Source organism: Mirounga angustirostris, unplaced genomic scaffold (assembly GCF_029215605.1).
Source record: "Mirounga angustirostris isolate CCGP_5_RB_7025 unplaced genomic scaffold, mMirAng1.0.hap1 SCAF_14, whole genome shotgun sequence".
NCBI lineage: Eukaryota > Metazoa > Chordata > Mammalia > Carnivora > Phocidae > Mirounga > Mirounga angustirostris.
Window position 1 is genome coordinate 29,722,649 of NW_026991722.1, and position 19,389 is coordinate 29,742,037.

The window sequence follows — 19,389 nt, forward strand, 5'->3', positions numbered from 1 at the left end:
CAAATGAGTTTGACCATATGTTAGCAATAACTTAGCCAGGAAACACACATTCTGGTAAACCTCATACCATATATTTTGTTTACCTGTGGTATATGCATAACAAATAAATGCCACTTTCATCTAATGAATGTCTATTCTTAGGGACAATCCCACTAGGTTCATGCATAACTGAGGAAGCAAGTAATCTGAATGAAGTGAAAAGATAAGGACACAAAACACAGGTTCTGCCAATGGAAAAAATTAAATACAGTAAATTAGTTTGTGTGTTTTCATTGCATGACAATATAAGGTTTTTAAAAATCTGTTAGAAAAATGTTAAAATGCCAAGTATGTGGGAGCAAGTAGAAAGGGAAAGAAAAAGACTTTGGTTTATAAAATTTTCCATGATGCAAAAGACTGAAGCTAATTTTTCCCCAGACACAGTCGCTCAGAGCGACTGCCTGCCAATGTGCAGGAACCTGTCACTTGTACAGTGGCTTTCTGAGAGCCACTCAGTGCCCCCTTCTCCCCCATCCCAACACATACTGAATGTCATTTGCTCACTGAGCTCCAGAGCAAAGGAATTCTTTGCGGAGCAATAATTGACAGTTGGAGTTACAACCTGAGTTCTCTCCTTTGGAAAATTGCTAAACATTTGTTTTAAAAGAAACACTCTTCAGATTAAAATTAATCAGAATCTGACACCATATATTCTCCAGTTCCTCAACCCCAGAAATATCATCAGTTCAAAAAAAAATATATTTTCCTGTAAAAATTACCAATAACTATCAATTTCATTCATTTTCAATTTTGGTCTGATTCTTGTAACTATTTTGCACAATCCTATTAGAAGTCAGGGCTTTTAAACAGAAATGTCATTCCAGGAGCAGTCTCATTATATGCAAAAGTCATAACTGAGAGTGAGTCTGAATACAGAAGGGATTATTCCCATCTGTTCCTAAGTACTTTAACTGGTCAAATGTCAGATATTAAAGGGAAGAGAGCTGATAGACAGATGGAGCAACAGCATCAGCAAAATGTTTAGACTATTTATTAGAAAATAAGTTATTATAGTGGGAAAACTGTTGTCTTATTTCAAATGGATCAATGTGCAGTGCATTCTTTTCTAACATAGGTATAACATATCCAAGAAAAATTTAGAGAATGAGAAACATATTCCTGCATGTTACAATGTTCATTTGATGCAGAAATTTCTCTCTTCTCACTCTTACCCTAAATCATCTCTGTAAATTGCATTATTTTGATAACTCACAGACAGGCTTTTACTGATCTTGATGATCAGAAGATTTTATATTAGAAACTGACAGGAATGAGTTTGGGGGCTCATCTCTCTGCGCCTCTGAGCCCCCACAGACTAGCAAAGCTAATCTCCAGTAGTCCAACAGTTAAAATAATTGATGAGTATGTGTTGAATCCTCAGGAGAGAAGGGAGGAAGAAAGAAGGAGAGGAGAGGCTTGGAGGGCGGAGGGGAGGAGGGCAGGTCCTGATTTCAACCCTGTAGCGTCAGGATTGCGTCAATTCGGGCTTCAGCCACGTCTAGAGTCTCAGAGACGAGCTTCTCAGAAGAGCCAAAACAGGAACAGGGGTGGCAAATCACTGTGCGAAGGCGAGTGGACCTCCCTCTTTGCCTCCTCCCGTTCCAGGCGCAGGTCCCCTGAGCTCTGCGCTGTTGTTTTCAGCACTCGGGAAAGCCGGCGCTTCAGATCCAGGCAAGTGAATCAAGCCAGGGAGTTTTCCGTTCAGCACCTCGGACAGAACACGCAGCAAAAAATGGCTCCGATCACTACCAGCCGGGAAGAATTTGGTAAGCAAGTTACTCAACTTATAACTGCGGTTGTTTTTTGAATACTCCAGGGTGGGCTGTGATGTTGTGGTTGTTGTTCTTGTTGTTTTTCCAGAGGTTGTTGAATATGGATTTCCTAGGTAGTTAATCTGAAAAGAAAATGAGAACTGTAAAGGGGCAATCGTGGCTTATCTCTGTTGTTTCTCCCTTGTTATCTTTCTCCTTAAAATTGCCTTCTGCTAGGGAGATTTTACATCCAAGAAGTTCCTAAACGTTCAGGTAGCTCTGTAAATTGCAGCACGCGCTAAGTAAGGGAAAGGAGTCTGCTGTTTGTTGTTGGTTTCATTAATTCTGTAGGTGATTTTTATTTGTAGGTAAATCTGTTTTTAACTTACCAGGAGAAACCAATGTTTCTGTGATTACATAAGGGTTTGATCTTGGTATAAAACAACTTGTATGTTGGCGGTTTGGGATGTATATTTTATTATAGAGTGTACCATAAGGTTGTTTTTCTGTGCTATGTTTTTCTTGTATCCTTGAAATATGTTGCTAGTGGAAGACACAGAATCCTATGATGCTAGGGTTAAAGCGATATTTGAAATGAACTGGCTTGGTCCATTGCATTTCGCAGGTGAGGTAACCAAAGCCCAGAGATATGAGGGAAGTGTTGCAGGTCAAACAGTTAACTAAAAGATACTGGAAAGTAGAATTAGGAATCCTGTTTTCCAGTTCAATTTCCCTTTTCCTATGCCAAATTTTTGGCACTATTGCTCTCCTTCTCTCAGTAAATAAAATCAGATGTACTTCAAATTAAAAAGTAGTATTTTTAGGTCCCATTATATTCCAAAGACAAGAGATGGAGTTTTACTTACTTTACAAGTATTCAAAAAAAAAAATCGGAATTTTATGGAAGTTTGTGAATAAGAAATGATATCTATGAGTACATGATAATTGTTATTAAACTGAGTGAAATGACTGAGGTCTTTACTCTCAAAAGCTTAAGACCTTATCAGTAGAGAATACACAGGGAGTACGTGCGTCTTTCCATGATATATTGAATATTTTGCCTTGTGACATAAGTATTGGATAGAGACAATCTATGACATTATATTCAGAAATGAGTTTCCTTTACAGCCTTCCATTTGGGTGACTGAGTTTTATATTGTTGTGATGTTTATTCCCGATTTCTGATTTGAAAATAAGAAATTTTCTAATACTGAGGCATTTTCAGAGATGGTGGTAGGGAAAAATATGTCCTAGCTTGGGCCATCCGTCTACTTAGGAAAAAACAAGGATCATTTTCTGTTGCTTTTATTGTTCTCCTAGCACTGGCTAAGAATTGCCTTAGTTCATGATTTTGGTTTTGCTTCCTGGCCTTGGATTATTAGAGAGTCCAGGAGTGGATTCTTTTCCCCCCCACAAAGACTTGAATAGGAGGAAAAACTGAAAAGCTGATACTAAGTTTAGCTGATTATCTTTAGCTCTCGCCTCATTCTTTCTCTGTAGCATTTGCTGCTTTTCCTACTTGGGGAATTCAAAGGTTTATTTTTCATCTTTACATGATTAGTTTCTTGATCTAATTAAACTATGGAATTTTTTATTGTTACTTTTTAATCTTCTTATATATGTCTGCTCTTATTTGTCATTACTGATTCTTATATTCTTTGAGTTCAGTTTTGAAATTATGAAGTAGATAGGCAGAAGATTTGGGGGGAGGGGAAGGGGAGTAACAAAAGATTGTTCTTTCAGGGGTTATTCAAACAATCCTTAACCCTTTCCTGACTGGGACTTCTAACTTTACTATTCACTATTTGGGATAAAAATAGATAAGAATGAAACTCAATGCAGATAATATTACATTAGTTATATTCATTATGATTATATTAAACATTGACTCAACTGATGCACTGTGTCCAGATATAGCAATACTGCTTTTACTTACACAATGTTACTAATCATTTGTTGGAGGACTATGCTTACATATGGGACATGATAAGCTTCATGCATAATCGATGTTACCTAATGTCAGTAATTTAATGTGCCCTCATTCAAGGAAAGAATGCCAAGTTCAATTTTATTACCATTTGCCATGTGGAAAAATGCTAGAAAAAATCAGTTATGGATAAAATTGAACTCTAAATTATCTATACTCACTTTTCTCAATACATATTAAGGAATGATGATTCATTTGTAGCCATTGTTTTATTTTTATCCCACTTAGGTACAATTAATTTGTACTTTGGATAATTCAGTGTTTGAGACATTTTGGGTCTGTATACAAGGAGTTCGCAGCGGTATAAGTTATATAATATCAATACCCTGTTGTTCATCTTTTTTTGTTCTTCTTTTCCCTAATATATGTAACATTTCTCTTACCAGTGTTCCATAATTGGAATGGAAATTATTGATGAGTTTGTGATAATAGCAGATAATGTTCCTTCATTTCTTAAAATTCCTGAAACCACTAGCCCCTAGATGTCTCCTGCTTGAATCCAGGATAAATAATGAACTACTAAGAATACACAATTTCTCACTATTTGAAGAATGTGCATTTAGAGTTTCATAGTCAGTAAAAATTGATGCTTCTGGAAAGCCTCAAAATGTCAAGAAGTCATAATGAAATTACTACTGACCTATCATGCTATAGTTGACTCATGTTATCTGAGAAAACAAAGGTAGGTCAGGGTCATTTAGCATCCCTCATCCCTGAGCTAAGCCCAGTTTCATCTTTTTATTTTATTTATGAAAAAACTACTGAAATGAAGAAGTTTCTATCATAATGAATTTTTTTTCTATATGTCACACAGTGTATGTGTTTATTCCTGAAGGTGATATGCAATATATATATAACTCATACCCAGAACAGTCAAAAAGTAATCCAATCTGTGCAACCTACAGCAATTGCCAGCTCCAGCATGCTTTTCCAACAGGCTCTTATCTCCAACTCCGCTCCTTTAATATATATTATTGGTCATTTGATTTTTCAGATGAAATCCCCACAGTGGTGGGGATCTTCAGTGCATTTGGCCTGGTCTTCACAGTCTCTCTGTTTGCATGGATCTGCTGTCAGAGAAAATCATCCAAGTCTAACAAGACTCCTCCATATAAGTTTGTGCACGTCCTAAAAGGAGTTGATATTTATCCTGAAAATCTAAGTAGCAAGAAGAAGTTTGGAGCAGATGAGAAAAATGAAGTAAAGAATAAACCAGCTGTGCCAAAGAATTCATTACATCTTGACCTTGAGAAGAGAGATCTCAATGGCAATTTTCCCAAAACAAACCTCAAAGCTAGTAGCCCTTCTGATCTGGAGAATGTGACCCCAAAGCTCTTTTCAGAAGGGGAGAAAGAGGCTCTTTCCCCTGATAGCTTAAAGTCCAACACTTCCCTTACTTCAGAAGAGAAGCAGGAGAAGCTGGGAACCCTCTTCTTCTCCTTAGAGTACAACTTTGAGAAGAAAGCATTTGTGGTGAATATCAAGGAAGCCCGTGGCTTGCCGGCCATGGATGAGCAGTCGTTGACCTCTGACCCATACATCAAAATGACAATCCTCCCAGAGAAGAAACATAAAGTGAAAACCAGAGTTCTGAGAAAGACCTTGGACCCAGCTTTTGATGAGACCTTTACATTCTATGGGATCCTCTACACCCAGATCCAAGAGTTGGCCTTGCACTTCACAATTTTGAGTTTTGACAGGTTTTCAAGAGATGACATCATTGGAGAAGTCCTTATTCCTCTTGCAGGAATTGAATTATCTGATGGAAAAATGTTAATGAACAGAGAGATTATCAAGAGAAATGTTAGGGTAATTCATTTTTAGTGTTTAAAGTATTTATAAACAATCTTTTATGTAGCTTTTTCTTATCTAGGGGATTTTCATTAAACTGATAAGTTTTATACGTATCATCTTTACTATGTTTAATTATTATTAATCATAATCAAATGGGGAGCAAGGGACTAGAGTAGATGAAAGAAAATTTAATCTACAGCTGAAATGCTTGAAGTATTTTAATTATATAAAATAAATAGTCATCCTTTATGGATATTTAAATAACACTTATATAAATATTTCTGTTAATTTCTATCATAAGTATTTTGACTAGGACTGCCACTTAACCTAAAATTCAGGCAAATATTTCTTATTCATAAACAAGTCAACAAAGATGTCTCAAGGTCAGCATAATTGAATTTAAAATTGGTATTTAAAATTAAATCAATTTATCCTGAGGATTTGGAAGTTGTATTGACTTGTCATGGAATTGCTTTTCAAGGAGGAGACATCACATCATATTGAATTATAAATGTTCATCACTATGTTGTATGACAAGAAGTGAGCTACTCTGCCTTTGTAGTTATACTGCTTTGGTAGTTCTGAGACTACCAAAATGATAAGATATCAAATTTAATCCTATTTCCCCTTTAAATATAGAACTCAATTGATTTAAACTGTAGTACTTCAGAGTAATTTGTTTCTCTAAGGCATGATTTTATAGAATACCATAAAGCTCACCTTCGTTTCTTTGTTGAAATTAATGAAAAGTCAAGGTTCAGAAAATTCAATAGCTTGAGACACCGAGCTGTTTAGCGGCACAGTAGGAATAAAGATCTATTCCCTACTCTTGTTCTCCTTGGGCTGCTTATTCATATAATGACCCCATGTCAGTTTTTGTATGTAGATTGAAGTTTTAGGAGCTCTGGCCAGCCATCATTCTTAGTTATAATCTAGCCCTGAGTTTACATTGTATTAGTATCAGGTAGAACTTGTAATTTGAGTTATTGGTCTTCTTACCTAATGTCTTTAAGGTACAAATAAAATCTAAGTAGCATACAAAGAAGGATCTTGTGATACTTTCCAAAAACAAAGTATTAAAAATTGGGTCAATTCCTTCTAATACTTAATTCATTTCTTGGATTTGAATGAGGACTTGGAGTCGGGGCTGGGGACAGAGAATTTTAACTCCATCAGCCCTCTGGGGCAGGAGATGGTAGCAGTCAGAATAAATTTCTGTTGGTCTGAATTCGAATTCCAGTAATATCAGTACTTTTTAAAAAATTGAAATCAAGTCAAACTTAACGAGTCATTTTGCCCTACACAGATCCATTCAAATAATTAGACAATTTTTATTGTCTATTAATAACTTCAAAAGTAGTTATTTAATTAAAAATCAAAAGTAAAGAACACCACCACCTCTGTATAGGCTGTACTCTACCCTTTTGAAGATTTCAGTAATGGGTGTGGCTCACTCATTACGTATTTTAACATCCTGTAGTACCTAAAACCATCACAAGATGGCAGCCAGTCGTTTTTAGAAGGTGATAGTACTGTACAAAAGATTGTAGTTACTCTTGAATTCCTTAGCATATTAAAATAAAAATAAGTAGGAAAATTACATTTAAATAACAGTGTTATATTGCTTTAAAATGTTTCTATAAGTACACATTTCAAAACAAAAAAATAATAAAAATACTTACACCACATCTCTCTTTGTTTAGAAGTCTTCAGGACGGGGTGAGTTACTGATCTCTCTGTGCTATCAGTCCACTACAAATACTCTCACTGTGGTTGTTTTAAAAGCTCGACACCTGCCTAAATCTGATGTGTCTGGACTTTCAGGTAAGAATGCTTCTGAAAGATTCAGTCTCAGGTATAAGTGAGTAATACATTGGGCAAAATAGTTAGCAACCAACATGATTTTAATTTACCTTTTACTCACAAGCACAGGTGATGTGATTGTTTTTCTGTTTCTCATTTAATGAAATAACAATGTGAGCCAATGCCATTAGCAAGAAAAAGAAAACTACATACTGCTAAGATCTAAGCCATTGCTAATACATGGTAGATGTCTGACTGTGTGGGTTTGAAGCAGAAAGCAGTGATAAATGCAGAGGTGAGAGGTCATTGCCAAAAATATAGCAATGGTTTGGGAGAAGAGTTCTTAATTTTAGTATTTTTGTGAGCCTGCCTACATTTACACTTCTATTGTTTTTTATTATTTTTCCTTTAACTCCTTATGTCTCTGCTTTAAGCACTAGCTTTTAGTTTTGTGACTAATTAAAAAAAATTCCTTGTTGTATCACACAGTGAAAAGAACACATGACCTATGGGTTAAAATGATCTGAGTTCAAATTCTAACCCTTCCATTTTAGCATATAATCTTGGCTATGTTTCATAATCTCTATACAAACTAGATGTACTAATACCTTGAGGGGGATTGTGAAGACTAGAAAGATATACTTCATCAAATAACATCTAGTTCTATTATTATTACTACTATTGTTCATAATGGTAATTGAACACATGATCTTAAAGGTTTAGATTAGGAAGCTAAAATGAACTCACATGCTTCAACCAGAAAGAGGCTAAAATAATATAATTAAATGTGTGATAAGGTATTATGATCCTACAATCCACACATTAAGGATGACACAGGGAAGATCAATACTGGAAAACAGGAAGCAAACCCAGCTGGTGATTAAAGCACAAACTTTAAAGCACAAAAGGACATTGCCATTGTGAATTCTAAATGCCTGTACAACAGAAAAGCAGAGAGGTAGAAAGACTCACCCAAAGTCATCCAACTCAGTCAGGTTAGGTCTTGTCCAATATTTTTTTCTTCCATCTTATTTTCTGGACTGAGTTATATGTAATCAGAATGAGCCATTAGAATTTTTTTTTTTATATTATCTCTTCTTCTTGCCATTCTACTTCATGTCCCATCCTGTGGTTTAGAACTGTTTTCTCTTCACATTGCACATTCTTACTTATTTTCAGTTTGTTGATAATAGAGAGGCCAAGCTTGATCCATATTTTCCCTTTGTTCTGACTCATTTTCATTGCAATCTCACTTTATTGGCAGGCAGTGATGTCTAAGGGCACCATTATGTTGAGACCAGCTCTCCAGCCAGGTTCTACCCATATAACATCTGTCGTTTACCATTGCAGATCCCTATGTGAAAGTGAACCTGTACCATGCCAAAAAGAGAATCTCGAAAAAGAAGACTCATGTGAAGAAATGCACCCCCAATGCAGTGTTCAATGAACTGTTTGTCTTTGATATTCCTTGTGAGGGTCTTGAAGAGATAAGTGTTGAATTTCTGGTTTTGGATTCTGAAAGGGGGTCCAGAAATGAGGTGATAGGGCGGTTGGTCCTGGGAGCGGTGGCGGAAGGAACCGGTGGAGAGCACTGGAAAGAGATCTGTGACTGTCCCAGGAGACAAATTGCCAAGTGGCATATGCTCTGTGATGGGTAGCATCCTAGCCATGATGAGTTGGAACTTAATGATTTTTACTAGGCAAGGAGCAATTTTCTTTCTCTTTTTTTCCTGATACGTGATTGCAAGCTTGTGACAACAAGCTGCCCTTTTTTGTTGTTGTTAGAAATGGATTGAATTAGCAGACCAGAAGGTAACTGTAAATGTGTATCATGATATTTTCCCCCAATATTTGAGAAGTTGGATAAATTTTCATGAGGTATTCAGTCTCTTCTGCAGGTTACCAGAGTAGCCAAGCATTTTATGAATCCTGCAGTCAATCCCAAGCTATGGATGTGGTTTAGAAGGTGATGATCTCCTGGGAACATGTCACTGGAAAACAATGTGATTTTTCTGGATTTACACTTACATTTGAAAAGCATGCTTTCTCTTATGAAAATTCATCCATTTTTCTTCAGACGGGGAAATCAATTTTTCTTTAAATCCAAAGATACTAAAGAAACGTTCTCTAGTTTGTTTTTATTCATTATGTCATGTGCATATATTGTTGTCTTGCTTATAAAAGTATATGGTCATTTCTCTTTAGTTTTAACTATTTGATACAATTTTATTATACAAGGAGTAACTTGGTTTTGTTTCAAAAGGACAGTGAACAAGCTGAGAAATCATTTTATTAAAGGGCTGAGTTGAGAACACTGTGGCTGAAATATTATTTTTCTCCCTCCTAAGGTTATATGTGAGTCAAATTGTTGGAAAATATGATCTCACATAAGAACCACGGCCTTGAATTATTCACTGCCCTTCACAAACATCAGTGTGGTCTAAGAAAGCCCTGTTTACCTTTGTGAAATTGTGGGATTAGTTAGTGGGTAAAGAAATAAACTTCAGCTAGAAATCCAGTTAGAAATGCAGCTTTCTGAAAGGAAATATGTGTAGTACACAAGTGTGCATTCAAGGCCATCCCTCGTCCAGAGAAAGGGCATGACTTAAGTCTTCACATAGCTTGTCCTCCCCCAGAAAGGACGAAGCTACTATTTGGAAAGAAACAGACAGGACTGAAGTTTTAACCACTGCCAGATAGAAAGCATCACTTAAACCAACAAACTAAGGAATGCCTGAAAAATAACTATACAGCAAAGCCTAATATAATTTACACGTTTTCACACAAAATCTATTTAGGCTGTCAAATTAGCACAACAAAGTATGTTTCACTATCTTTCCTAGGCTAATGTGTCTTGAGCTGTTGTCTGTGGAGCAGTTTATAGACTGCTGTCTCACATGGTTTGCCAGTACCAGGGCTCTGAAATTCAGTGAAAACCTGCTTGAGCAAAGCAGCACCCTGGGATTCCTTGGAAGGATGAACTTGAGGTCACGTCACCATATTTGAGTTTTTAGAGCGTATGAGTGAAACTGGATACAGTCGAATTATTAAATATGCAAGTTAGAAATAAAGTCTACTGAAAAATTTACATTTTGAGTCAGGTTTTGTGTCAGTACCTTAGCCGTTTTCGAGAACGTGTTTGATATCACAGTGTTTGTAAATTCTATGACAAATGCATTTTCAAAACAACATACATGCTCTTTATGACTATGCCTAATGTAAAGAAAATGTTTTACATTCTATATGTACAAAGATTGAAGTCAGCCTCTTTTTTGTGCTTTAAGATGACTTTGGGATTAAAAAAGAATATTCCCTAATCATTGTCTTTATCCACCAGAACGTCACCTCATGGCATTTCTATGAAAGCAACACAAAGTGAGTCGTAGTTAGTGTGTGGTTGGGAAGTTAGAGGGCCCTTTTATTGTATGTATATTTGGTATCATGGGCCATGGAGTAGAATATATTTTGGAGCTCTGAAAAGTTGTGAGGAGTCGATTCAAAGTATCCTTCACAGCAGCCGGAAGGCAACGGTGGTACCAAGTAAAGTATGGTTGTTGGAGGGTGATTTCTTTTTTAAGTGGAACAGCAAAACCAACAACGAATACTTTTAAAATTACAATGAATAATTTGTAAATAGTTTTTAGTTTTTAAATTTTAAAGTGTTTTTGAGTGTGAAAAGTTGAGTAAAACTCTTTGTAATTGCTTTTAAGAAAAGAAAGAAGGAAAACTAGAATCGAAAACAGGCAGGGACATCTGCGATCCCATCATCTTCTGAAAATTATACTGTTTTATAACGTATTACAATATCAATGTGAATATCTTTAATTCTGTTACAAATCCTGCACTGTATGAAACATGTAAATTAACTGTTCGTCTGATTAGCCAATCCAGCCACCCTCATGGGGAGGTGTCTATGTTTGAAGAACCGTGTAACTCAGTAACTGACTTGTTCTGATGTCGTAACTCAATAGAAGTGATTTGGAAGGAAGCATGGTGTAAGAGATGGTGTCTGTTCTTTCGTGCCAGCTCTGTATGATGTTTGTAAGACCATGTTTGTAAGACATGAATAAATTGCTGCTTTTGCCCAACCCATTTCAACTCAAACTTTTTGCCAATAGACTCTGTACTAAGAATTCTCTTCTTTCTTTCTAAGCTTTAAGTTTTCTGAATGGATCGCCTGGCATAGAATAGGAATCATTAGTGATTCATCACCAAGGTCTTCCATATATCTTCTTTTATTTTGTTTAATCCCCATAACAATCATCTGGGACAATTATTATTATCCCTATGATACAGAAGCAAAAACCGAGACTTGAGGAGCTTAGGCAATTGACTCAAATTCTTGGCTGACCACGTTCTTCCCTCCATACCATACCACTCTCCTGAAGAAGTCCTCATCAACTGGGTCTGCTAGACCCTTAAAGGGGATAGTGCCCAAATTCTTTGACTTTCCCGTTCTTCTTTTTTTAAAAGATTTTATTTATTTATTTGACAGACAGAGAGAGAGAGAGAACATGAGCAGGGGGGAGGGGCAGAGAGCGAGGGACACACAGACTCACTGCTTAGCGGGGCTTGATCCCAGGACCCTGAGATCATGACCTGAGCTGAAGTCAGATGCTTAACCGACTGAGCCACCCACATACTCCAAGACTTTTCCTTTCTACAGTATACTCACTTTTCCATATTTTATTTACTTTTTCACTATTTTCCAGCACCATTCTTAATCTATTTTTTTCTCTTTGGTCATCTTATTTCTCATTTTAGTCTCTTTCATTACCTGTTTTCTATTACTATCTTTTATTTTCTTTTTCATTTTTCCCATGTCCTTGCACCAGATAGATCTGGTTAGAAAAATGGTGTGGAAATGGAAGTCTTATTTCTTCTTAGAAAGGGGGAGAAAAAACTCTCAGGACATCTGCAGTGTTCCCATCAAACACGAACTAAGGTGAATGGGAACTATGGGGCCCACAACTGGCAGATCAGCCACTGTTTATAACCTCAATCTATATGGAGATGTTCCATGTTAACACACTTGGAAAACAGCCCTATAAATGGCATGCAGCTAGAATCTGTTGCCATTATATTTTTCCTACAAATCATATTAACTGTAAGGAAGGTGCACAGGTATGTCAAAAGAGTTGGCCATTATATTTAAGTGTTCAAATATATTTTAGTTGCCAAAAGCAACCAGAGACACTGAGGAGATTTTCCAAGGGCATTAGTCATCAGGGAAATGCTAAGTAAGACCACAGTGAGATACGTCTGCACATCGATGACAGTGGTTGAAATTTAGAGTTTGAACATGTCAAGTGTTGGTGAATATTTAGAAGAACAAGGTGTCTCCCACACTGCTGGTGGGGATGTAAAATGCAGACGGAGAGAGAGAAAGACAACTGGTTTGGGGAACAAGCGGTCAGTTTTTAACAAGTTAAACATACACCTACCATATGACCCAGTCATTCCACTTCTAGGTATTTACAAAGAGAAATTAAAGCATATGTTTACATAAACACTTGTACATGAATTTCCATAGCAGCTTTATATGTCATAGCCAAAATCTGTACTCAACCTAAATGTTCATCAACAGGTGAATGTGTAAATGAATTGTGGTCTGTCTACACAGTGGAATACTACTGAACAATGAAGTTAAATGAACTATTGAAAGATGCAACAACATATATGAGTCTTAACAATAATTATGCTGAGTTAAGGAAGCCAGATAATCTCCCCTACCCCCCAATGTAGAATATATAATGTAGATTTCATTTATAGAAAATATTTGAAAATGCAAACTAATCTGTAATGATAAAAAAGCAGATCAGTGTTTACTTGGAACTGAAGGGGGTGTACGGGGAGGTGTGACTGAGAGAAATTAAAAAGGAAGAGGAGGAAACTTTTGGGATGATGGATATGTTTATTTTCGTGATTGTGATTATGGTTTCATGGTTATATACATGTATCCAAATTTATCAAATCCTACACTTTAAATATGTGCAGTTTATTATATATAAATTATACCTAAATAAAACTGTTAAGAAAAAAAAGCATAAGATAGAAGCCACTTATAACAATTTTTTAACAAAAAGGGTTAATACTAACATTACTACCAGCAATATGATTTCCGAATTTTAGTAATATTTAACACACTTTGGGGGCAATTCATTTTTCTTAACATGTATCTCCCTAGGAATATATAGTTAGGTGACTGCTTTGTAAGGTCTTTTGGGATGGTTCCTATGTAAGTATGCCACCAACTCATTCATTAAAGCAGATTGTTTGTTTGCTTTTATTTCTGCTTTTAAGAAATTGATTTCTAAATTCAATTTTGTTTTATAGTTCTATGAAATATTTACATATTTTTATTTATTTATTTATTTTTCTTATGTTCATTTAGCCAGCATATAGTTCATCATAAGTTTGTGATGTAGTGTTCAACAATTCATTAGTTGCATATAACACCCAGTGCTCATCACAACACGTGCCCTCCGTATTTAATATTTAGTTTTCTAAAAATCCATTTACAAAACAAAGTACATTAACAGAAGCCCATCTTCTATTTCCACAGTCAATCATTTCTCTTTTCCCATACATAATGACTTTTAAAGGTTATAATTTAATCCTTCTAATTTTTAATATAAACAAATGTGTACATTTATTCATATTTCTGTTAGTTGAACAAAAGCATGCTATACAATATATCATGGAGATCATATAGAGCAGTTCCTTATTCCTCTTTATGGCTGTATAATAATCTTCACAGCACCAATTTTAAATGGCTATTTAGGAACATGTATTTATTCTCCCATTATAACATAAGGCCTTCATGTATTTTATTGATCTTTACACATCTAAAGTAGCTAGAATTGCATATAGAAGTTCAATGAATATTTAATTAAGGGTAAGCCACTATAAGTGCCAGATTTTAATCAAATCTAATTGATTATTATATGGGAAAAATTGTAAAAACCACTATTGTTAAGGAATAATAGTAGGAAAAAAGCCACTACAAGAGATAAAAGGATTTTTTGTCCTTCTGATGTAATTTATTATATATGAGAAGGAATATGACTATAATAGACATCCCAAACTTTTTCAAATTAGTTTTGGGATGAACTCTGTTTTATTGTTTATTTCTTAGAACTGGATTTACACTCGCAATTTCTAGTATTAAGCTAGTACTAAAGTGATTCTGTATTCCCTGATAGGACACCATCTGAGCTCAAGGAAAGACAATTTAAAATCAAGTAGGATATGGATTTCACTTGAAAATTTACTGTGGATGATAAAAAAAAAAGAAAAAAGAATATTTCCTGTGGATGATTTGAGATCCCAAATTTGAGGTTGTATAGCACACATGAAAGATAGCCCAGTGAAATACCAAAGCTCATCTAAGCGAAAGATTTTAAGATCAGGGAATTCCTGAAGGACCTACTTAGGTGGCCTGTGCAAGGTCATGCAGAGAGCAGTTGGGAAATCGGAGCAAGCAAGTAGATGCCCAGGTCCGCACCTCGAATGCACACACGGTGCAGGCGGAGAAGGCAGGAGCGCTGAAAGTATTGTCTCGGGCTCTGCTACAATGATAAGTCATTCATTCAATGGAGAACCCATAGAGACACATGACCTTTGGATGGGAAATGCATCTAGTTCTCAACCCCAAATTGCCGCCCTCACCCAGGTCTCAGAGAACACTGATGACACTGGTGAAGCTTCTGTGTTACCTCGAGTGCTAACACTCACTACCTTGCACTTGGAAGTACTTGTCTAAAGTTTGTATTCTTGTCTGATGGGAAGTCTCTCTGTGATATGCATGCCTGCATCCCCCATATCTGTTCATGGTAGTAGGTAATGCAAACATTTATTGGATTGAAATTTAAGACAATACAATGCATTTTCTAATTTATATCATCTCATTTAGTGTACAGCCCAACACAGATGTAGGTAATATTCCTTTAGTTCTACTGATGATGAAGATAAATCTCAGAATCTCATCTAATTTTGAACCACATAATGGCAAAGATGGGAAGGAACCTACGGCTTCCTGAATACCAAGTCCTCATTTTGTGTATAAGCATCACACTGACCTGCTTTTAAGCTGGCACAGAATCATGTGTTTTGCTTCTTTCCCAATTCTTGTGATAATGTCAGACATATGGCAAACACTGAGAACACTGTGAAATTATGGTTGTATTAATTCCCTAAGTTTGTTCATTCATTCTTCCTTCCTTCTAACTTCCCTCCCATCTTCCTTCTTTCCTTCCTTCCTTCCTTCCTTCCTTCCTTCCTTCCTTCCTTCCTTCCTTCCTCCCTCCCTCCCTCCCTCCCTTCCTTCCTTCCTCCCTTCCTTAACACAGATCATACAACAAAGACTCTTTCTGACCAAACTTTGGTCAGGCTTCCACGAGCCCTCTTCTTGTTATGCCTCAACCTTAGCCTGTTGGAACCAAGTTTTAGCAAAGAATCCTACTAAGCCAGTTTATTGAAAATCCCCTCCCCCACACTTGATATCTGATCGTGTTTCTCATCCCGATCTTTGATATCTAAGTCCTTGACCTGCCTTTAGCAAGAATTCTGTCAAGCCAATTAACTAAGAATCCCTCTACTCTTGATAGCTAATGAAGTTCCTCTTAGTAATCTTACATCCACTGACCCTGCACTCTGCTCATTGATTATAAATCCCCAGTTATCTTTGCTGTATTCTGATTGGAGTTCAATCTCTCTCTCTTATTACACTAATCTTGAATAAAGTCTGCCTTGCTATGTTTTTTGTTTTTTTTTTTTAATTTTCTAGATAGAATTTTTACTGGATATTATGGTGCCTTGTTCCACAAATTAAACTTGAAACTTCTAAATGAGACAGTTTTGTCCAAAATCATTGAAATTTTAGTGAATCCTTACAAATGTAGATGTTCCAGAGCTTTTTAATATTATAAATATATGTTTACAAATTATTTTCAGATAATTTATCACCTGAATTTGTCTGTCTTGTATTAGTCTTTTGATTTTTTTTAATTTTTTTTATTTTATTCTTATGTTAATCCCCATACATTACATCATTAGTTTTAGATGAAGTGTTCCATAATTCATTGTTTGTGCATAACACCCAGTGCTCCATGCAGAATGTGCCCTCCTCAATACCCACAACCAGGCCAACCCATCCTCCCACCCCCCTCCCCTCTAGAACCCTGTTTGTTTTTCAGAGTCCATCGTCTCTCATGGTTCATCTACCCCTCCGATTTCCCCCACTTCATTCTTCCCCTCCTGCTACCTTCTTCTTCTTTTTCTTAACATATATTGCATTATTTGTTTCAGAGGTACAGATCTGAGATTCAACAGTCTTGCACAATTCACAGCGCTTACCAGAGCACATACCCTCCCCAGTGTCTATCACCCAGTCCCCCCATCCCTCCCACCCCACCCCCCACTCCAACAACACTGTTTGTTTCCTGCGATTAAGAATTCCTCATATCAGTGAGATCATATGATACATGTCTTTCTCTGTTTGACTTATTTCACTCAACATAATACCCTCCAGTTCCATCCACGTCGTTGCAAATGGCAAGATCTCATTCCTTTTGATGGCTGCATAATATTCCATTGTATAAATATACCACATCTTCTTTATCCATTCATCTGTCGATGGACATCTTGGCTCTTTCCACAGTTTGGTTATTGTGGACATTGCTGCTATAAACATCGGGGTGCACGTACCCATTCGGATCCCTACTTTTGTATCTTTGGGGTAAATACCCAGTAGTGCAATTGCTGGATCATATGGTAGCTCTATTTTCAACTTTTTGAGGAACTTCCATACAGTTTTCCAGAGTGGCTGCACCAGCTTGCATTCCCACCAACAGTGTAGGAGGGTTCCCCTTTCTCCGCATCCCCGCCAACATCTGTTGTTTCCTGACTTGTTAATTTTAGCCATTCTGACTGGTGTGAGGTGGTATCTCATTGAGGTTTTGATTTGGATTTCCCTGATGCCAAGTGATGTTGAGCACTTTTTCATGTGTCTGTTGGCCATCTGGATGTCTTCTTTGGAAAAATGTCTGTTCATGTCTTCTGCCCATTTCTTGATTGGATTCTTTGTTCTTTGGGTGTTGAGTTTGATGAGTTCTTTATAGATTTTGGATACTAGCCCTTTATCTGATATGTCATTTGCAAATATCTTCTCCCATTCTGTTGGTTGTCTTTTGGTTTTGTTGACTGTTTCCTTTGCTTTGCAAAAGCTTTTTATCTTGATGAAGTCCCAATAGTTCATTTTTGCCCTTGCTTCCCTTGCCTTTGGTGATGTTTCTAGGAAGAAGTTGCTTCAGCTGAGGTCAAAGAGGTTGCTGCCTGTGTTCTGCTTTAGGATGTTGATGGACTCCTATCTTACATTGAGGTCTTTCAACCATTTGGAGTCTATTTTTGTGTGTGGTGTAAGGAAATGGTCCAGTTTCATTCTTCTGCATGTGGCTATCCAATTTCCCCAACACCATTTGTTGAAGAGACTGTCTTTGTTCCGTTGAACATTCTTTCCTGCTTTGTCGAAGATTAGTTGACCATAGAGTTGAGGGTCCATTTCTGGGCTCTCTATTCTGTTCCATTGATCTATGTGTCTGTTTTTGTGCCAGTCAGTACCATGCTGTCTTGATGATGACAGCTTTGTAATAGAGCTTGAAGTCCGGAATTGTGATGCCGCCGGCTTTGCTTTTCTTTTTCAACATTCCTCTGGCTATGCGGGGTCTTTTCTGGTTCCATACAAATTTTAGGATTATTTGTTCCATTTCTTTGAAAAAAGTGGATGGTATTTTGATGGGGATTGCATTGAATGTGTAGATTGCTCTAGGTAGCATTGACATCTTCACAATATTTGTTCTTCCAATCCATGAGCACGGAACGTTTTTCCATTTCTATGTGTCTTCCTCAATTTCTTTCATGAGTATTTTATAGTTTTCTGAGTACAGATCCTTTGTCTCTTTGGTTAGATTTATTCCTAGGTATCTTATGGTTTTGGGTGCAATTGTAAATGGGATCGACTCCTTAATTTCTCTTTCTTCTGTCTTGTTGTTGGTGTATAGGAATGCCACTGACTTCTGTGCATTGATTTTATATCCTGCCACTTTACTGAATTTCTGTATGAGTTCTAGCAGTTTTGGGGTGGAGTCTTTTGGGTTTTCCACATAAAGTATCATATCATTTGCAAAGAGTGAGAGTTTGACTTCTTCTTTGCCAATTTGGATGCCTTTTATTTCTTTTTGTTGTCTGATTGCTGTGGCTAGGACTTCCAATACTATGTTGAATAGCAGTGGTGATAGTGGACATCCCTGCCGCGTTCCTGACCTCAGGGGGAAAGCTCTCAGTTTTTCCCCATTGAGAATAATATTCGCTGTAGGTTTTTCATAGATGGCTTTTATGATATTGAGGTATGTACCCTCTATCCCTATACTCTGAAGAGTTTTGATCAAGAAAGGATGCTGTACTTTGTCAAAAGCTTTTTCTGCATCTATTGAGAGGTTCATATGATTCTTGTTCTTTCTTTTGTTAATGTATTGTATCACATTGATTGATTTGCGGATGTTGAACCAACCTTGCAGCCCAGGGATAAATCCCACTTGGTCATGGTGAATAATCCTTTTAATGTACTGTTGGATCCTATTGGCTAGTATTTTGGTGAGAATTTTTGCATCCATGTTCATCAGGGATATTGGTCTGTAATTCTCCTTTTTGATGGGGTCTTTGTCTGGCTTTGGGATCAAGGTAATGCTGGCCTCATAAAATGAGTTTGGAAGTTTTCCTTCCATTTCTATTTTTTGGAACAGTTTCAGAAGAATAGGTATTAATTCTTCTTGAAATGTTTGGTAGAATTCCCCTGGGAAGCCATCTGGCCCTGGGCTTTTGTTTTTTGGGAGATTTTGGATGACTGCTTCAATTTCCTTAGTGGTTATAGGTCTGTTCAGGTTTTCTATTTCATCCTGGTTCAGTTTTGGTAGTTGATACATCTCTAGGAATGCATCCATCTCTTCCAGGTTATCT

General features: G+C 36.7%; 1 protein-coding gene across 1 annotated transcript; it reads left to right on the forward strand.

The window, feature by feature from the left end:
* The first annotated feature begins 1,473 nt into the window (after nt 1-1,473).
* Nucleotides 1,474-11,455, forward strand: SYT4 (synaptotagmin 4). Its single transcript, XM_045886336.2, has 4 exons — nt 1,474-1,805; nt 4,772-5,586; nt 7,275-7,395; nt 8,725-11,455. The coding sequence occupies exons 1-4, from the start codon at nt 1,772-1,774 to the stop codon at nt 9,030-9,032; spliced, it is 1,278 nt and encodes a 425-aa protein (XP_045742292.1). The 5' UTR covers nt 1,474-1,771; the 3' UTR covers nt 9,033-11,455.
* Nucleotides 11,456-19,389: the final 7,934 nt, after the last annotated feature.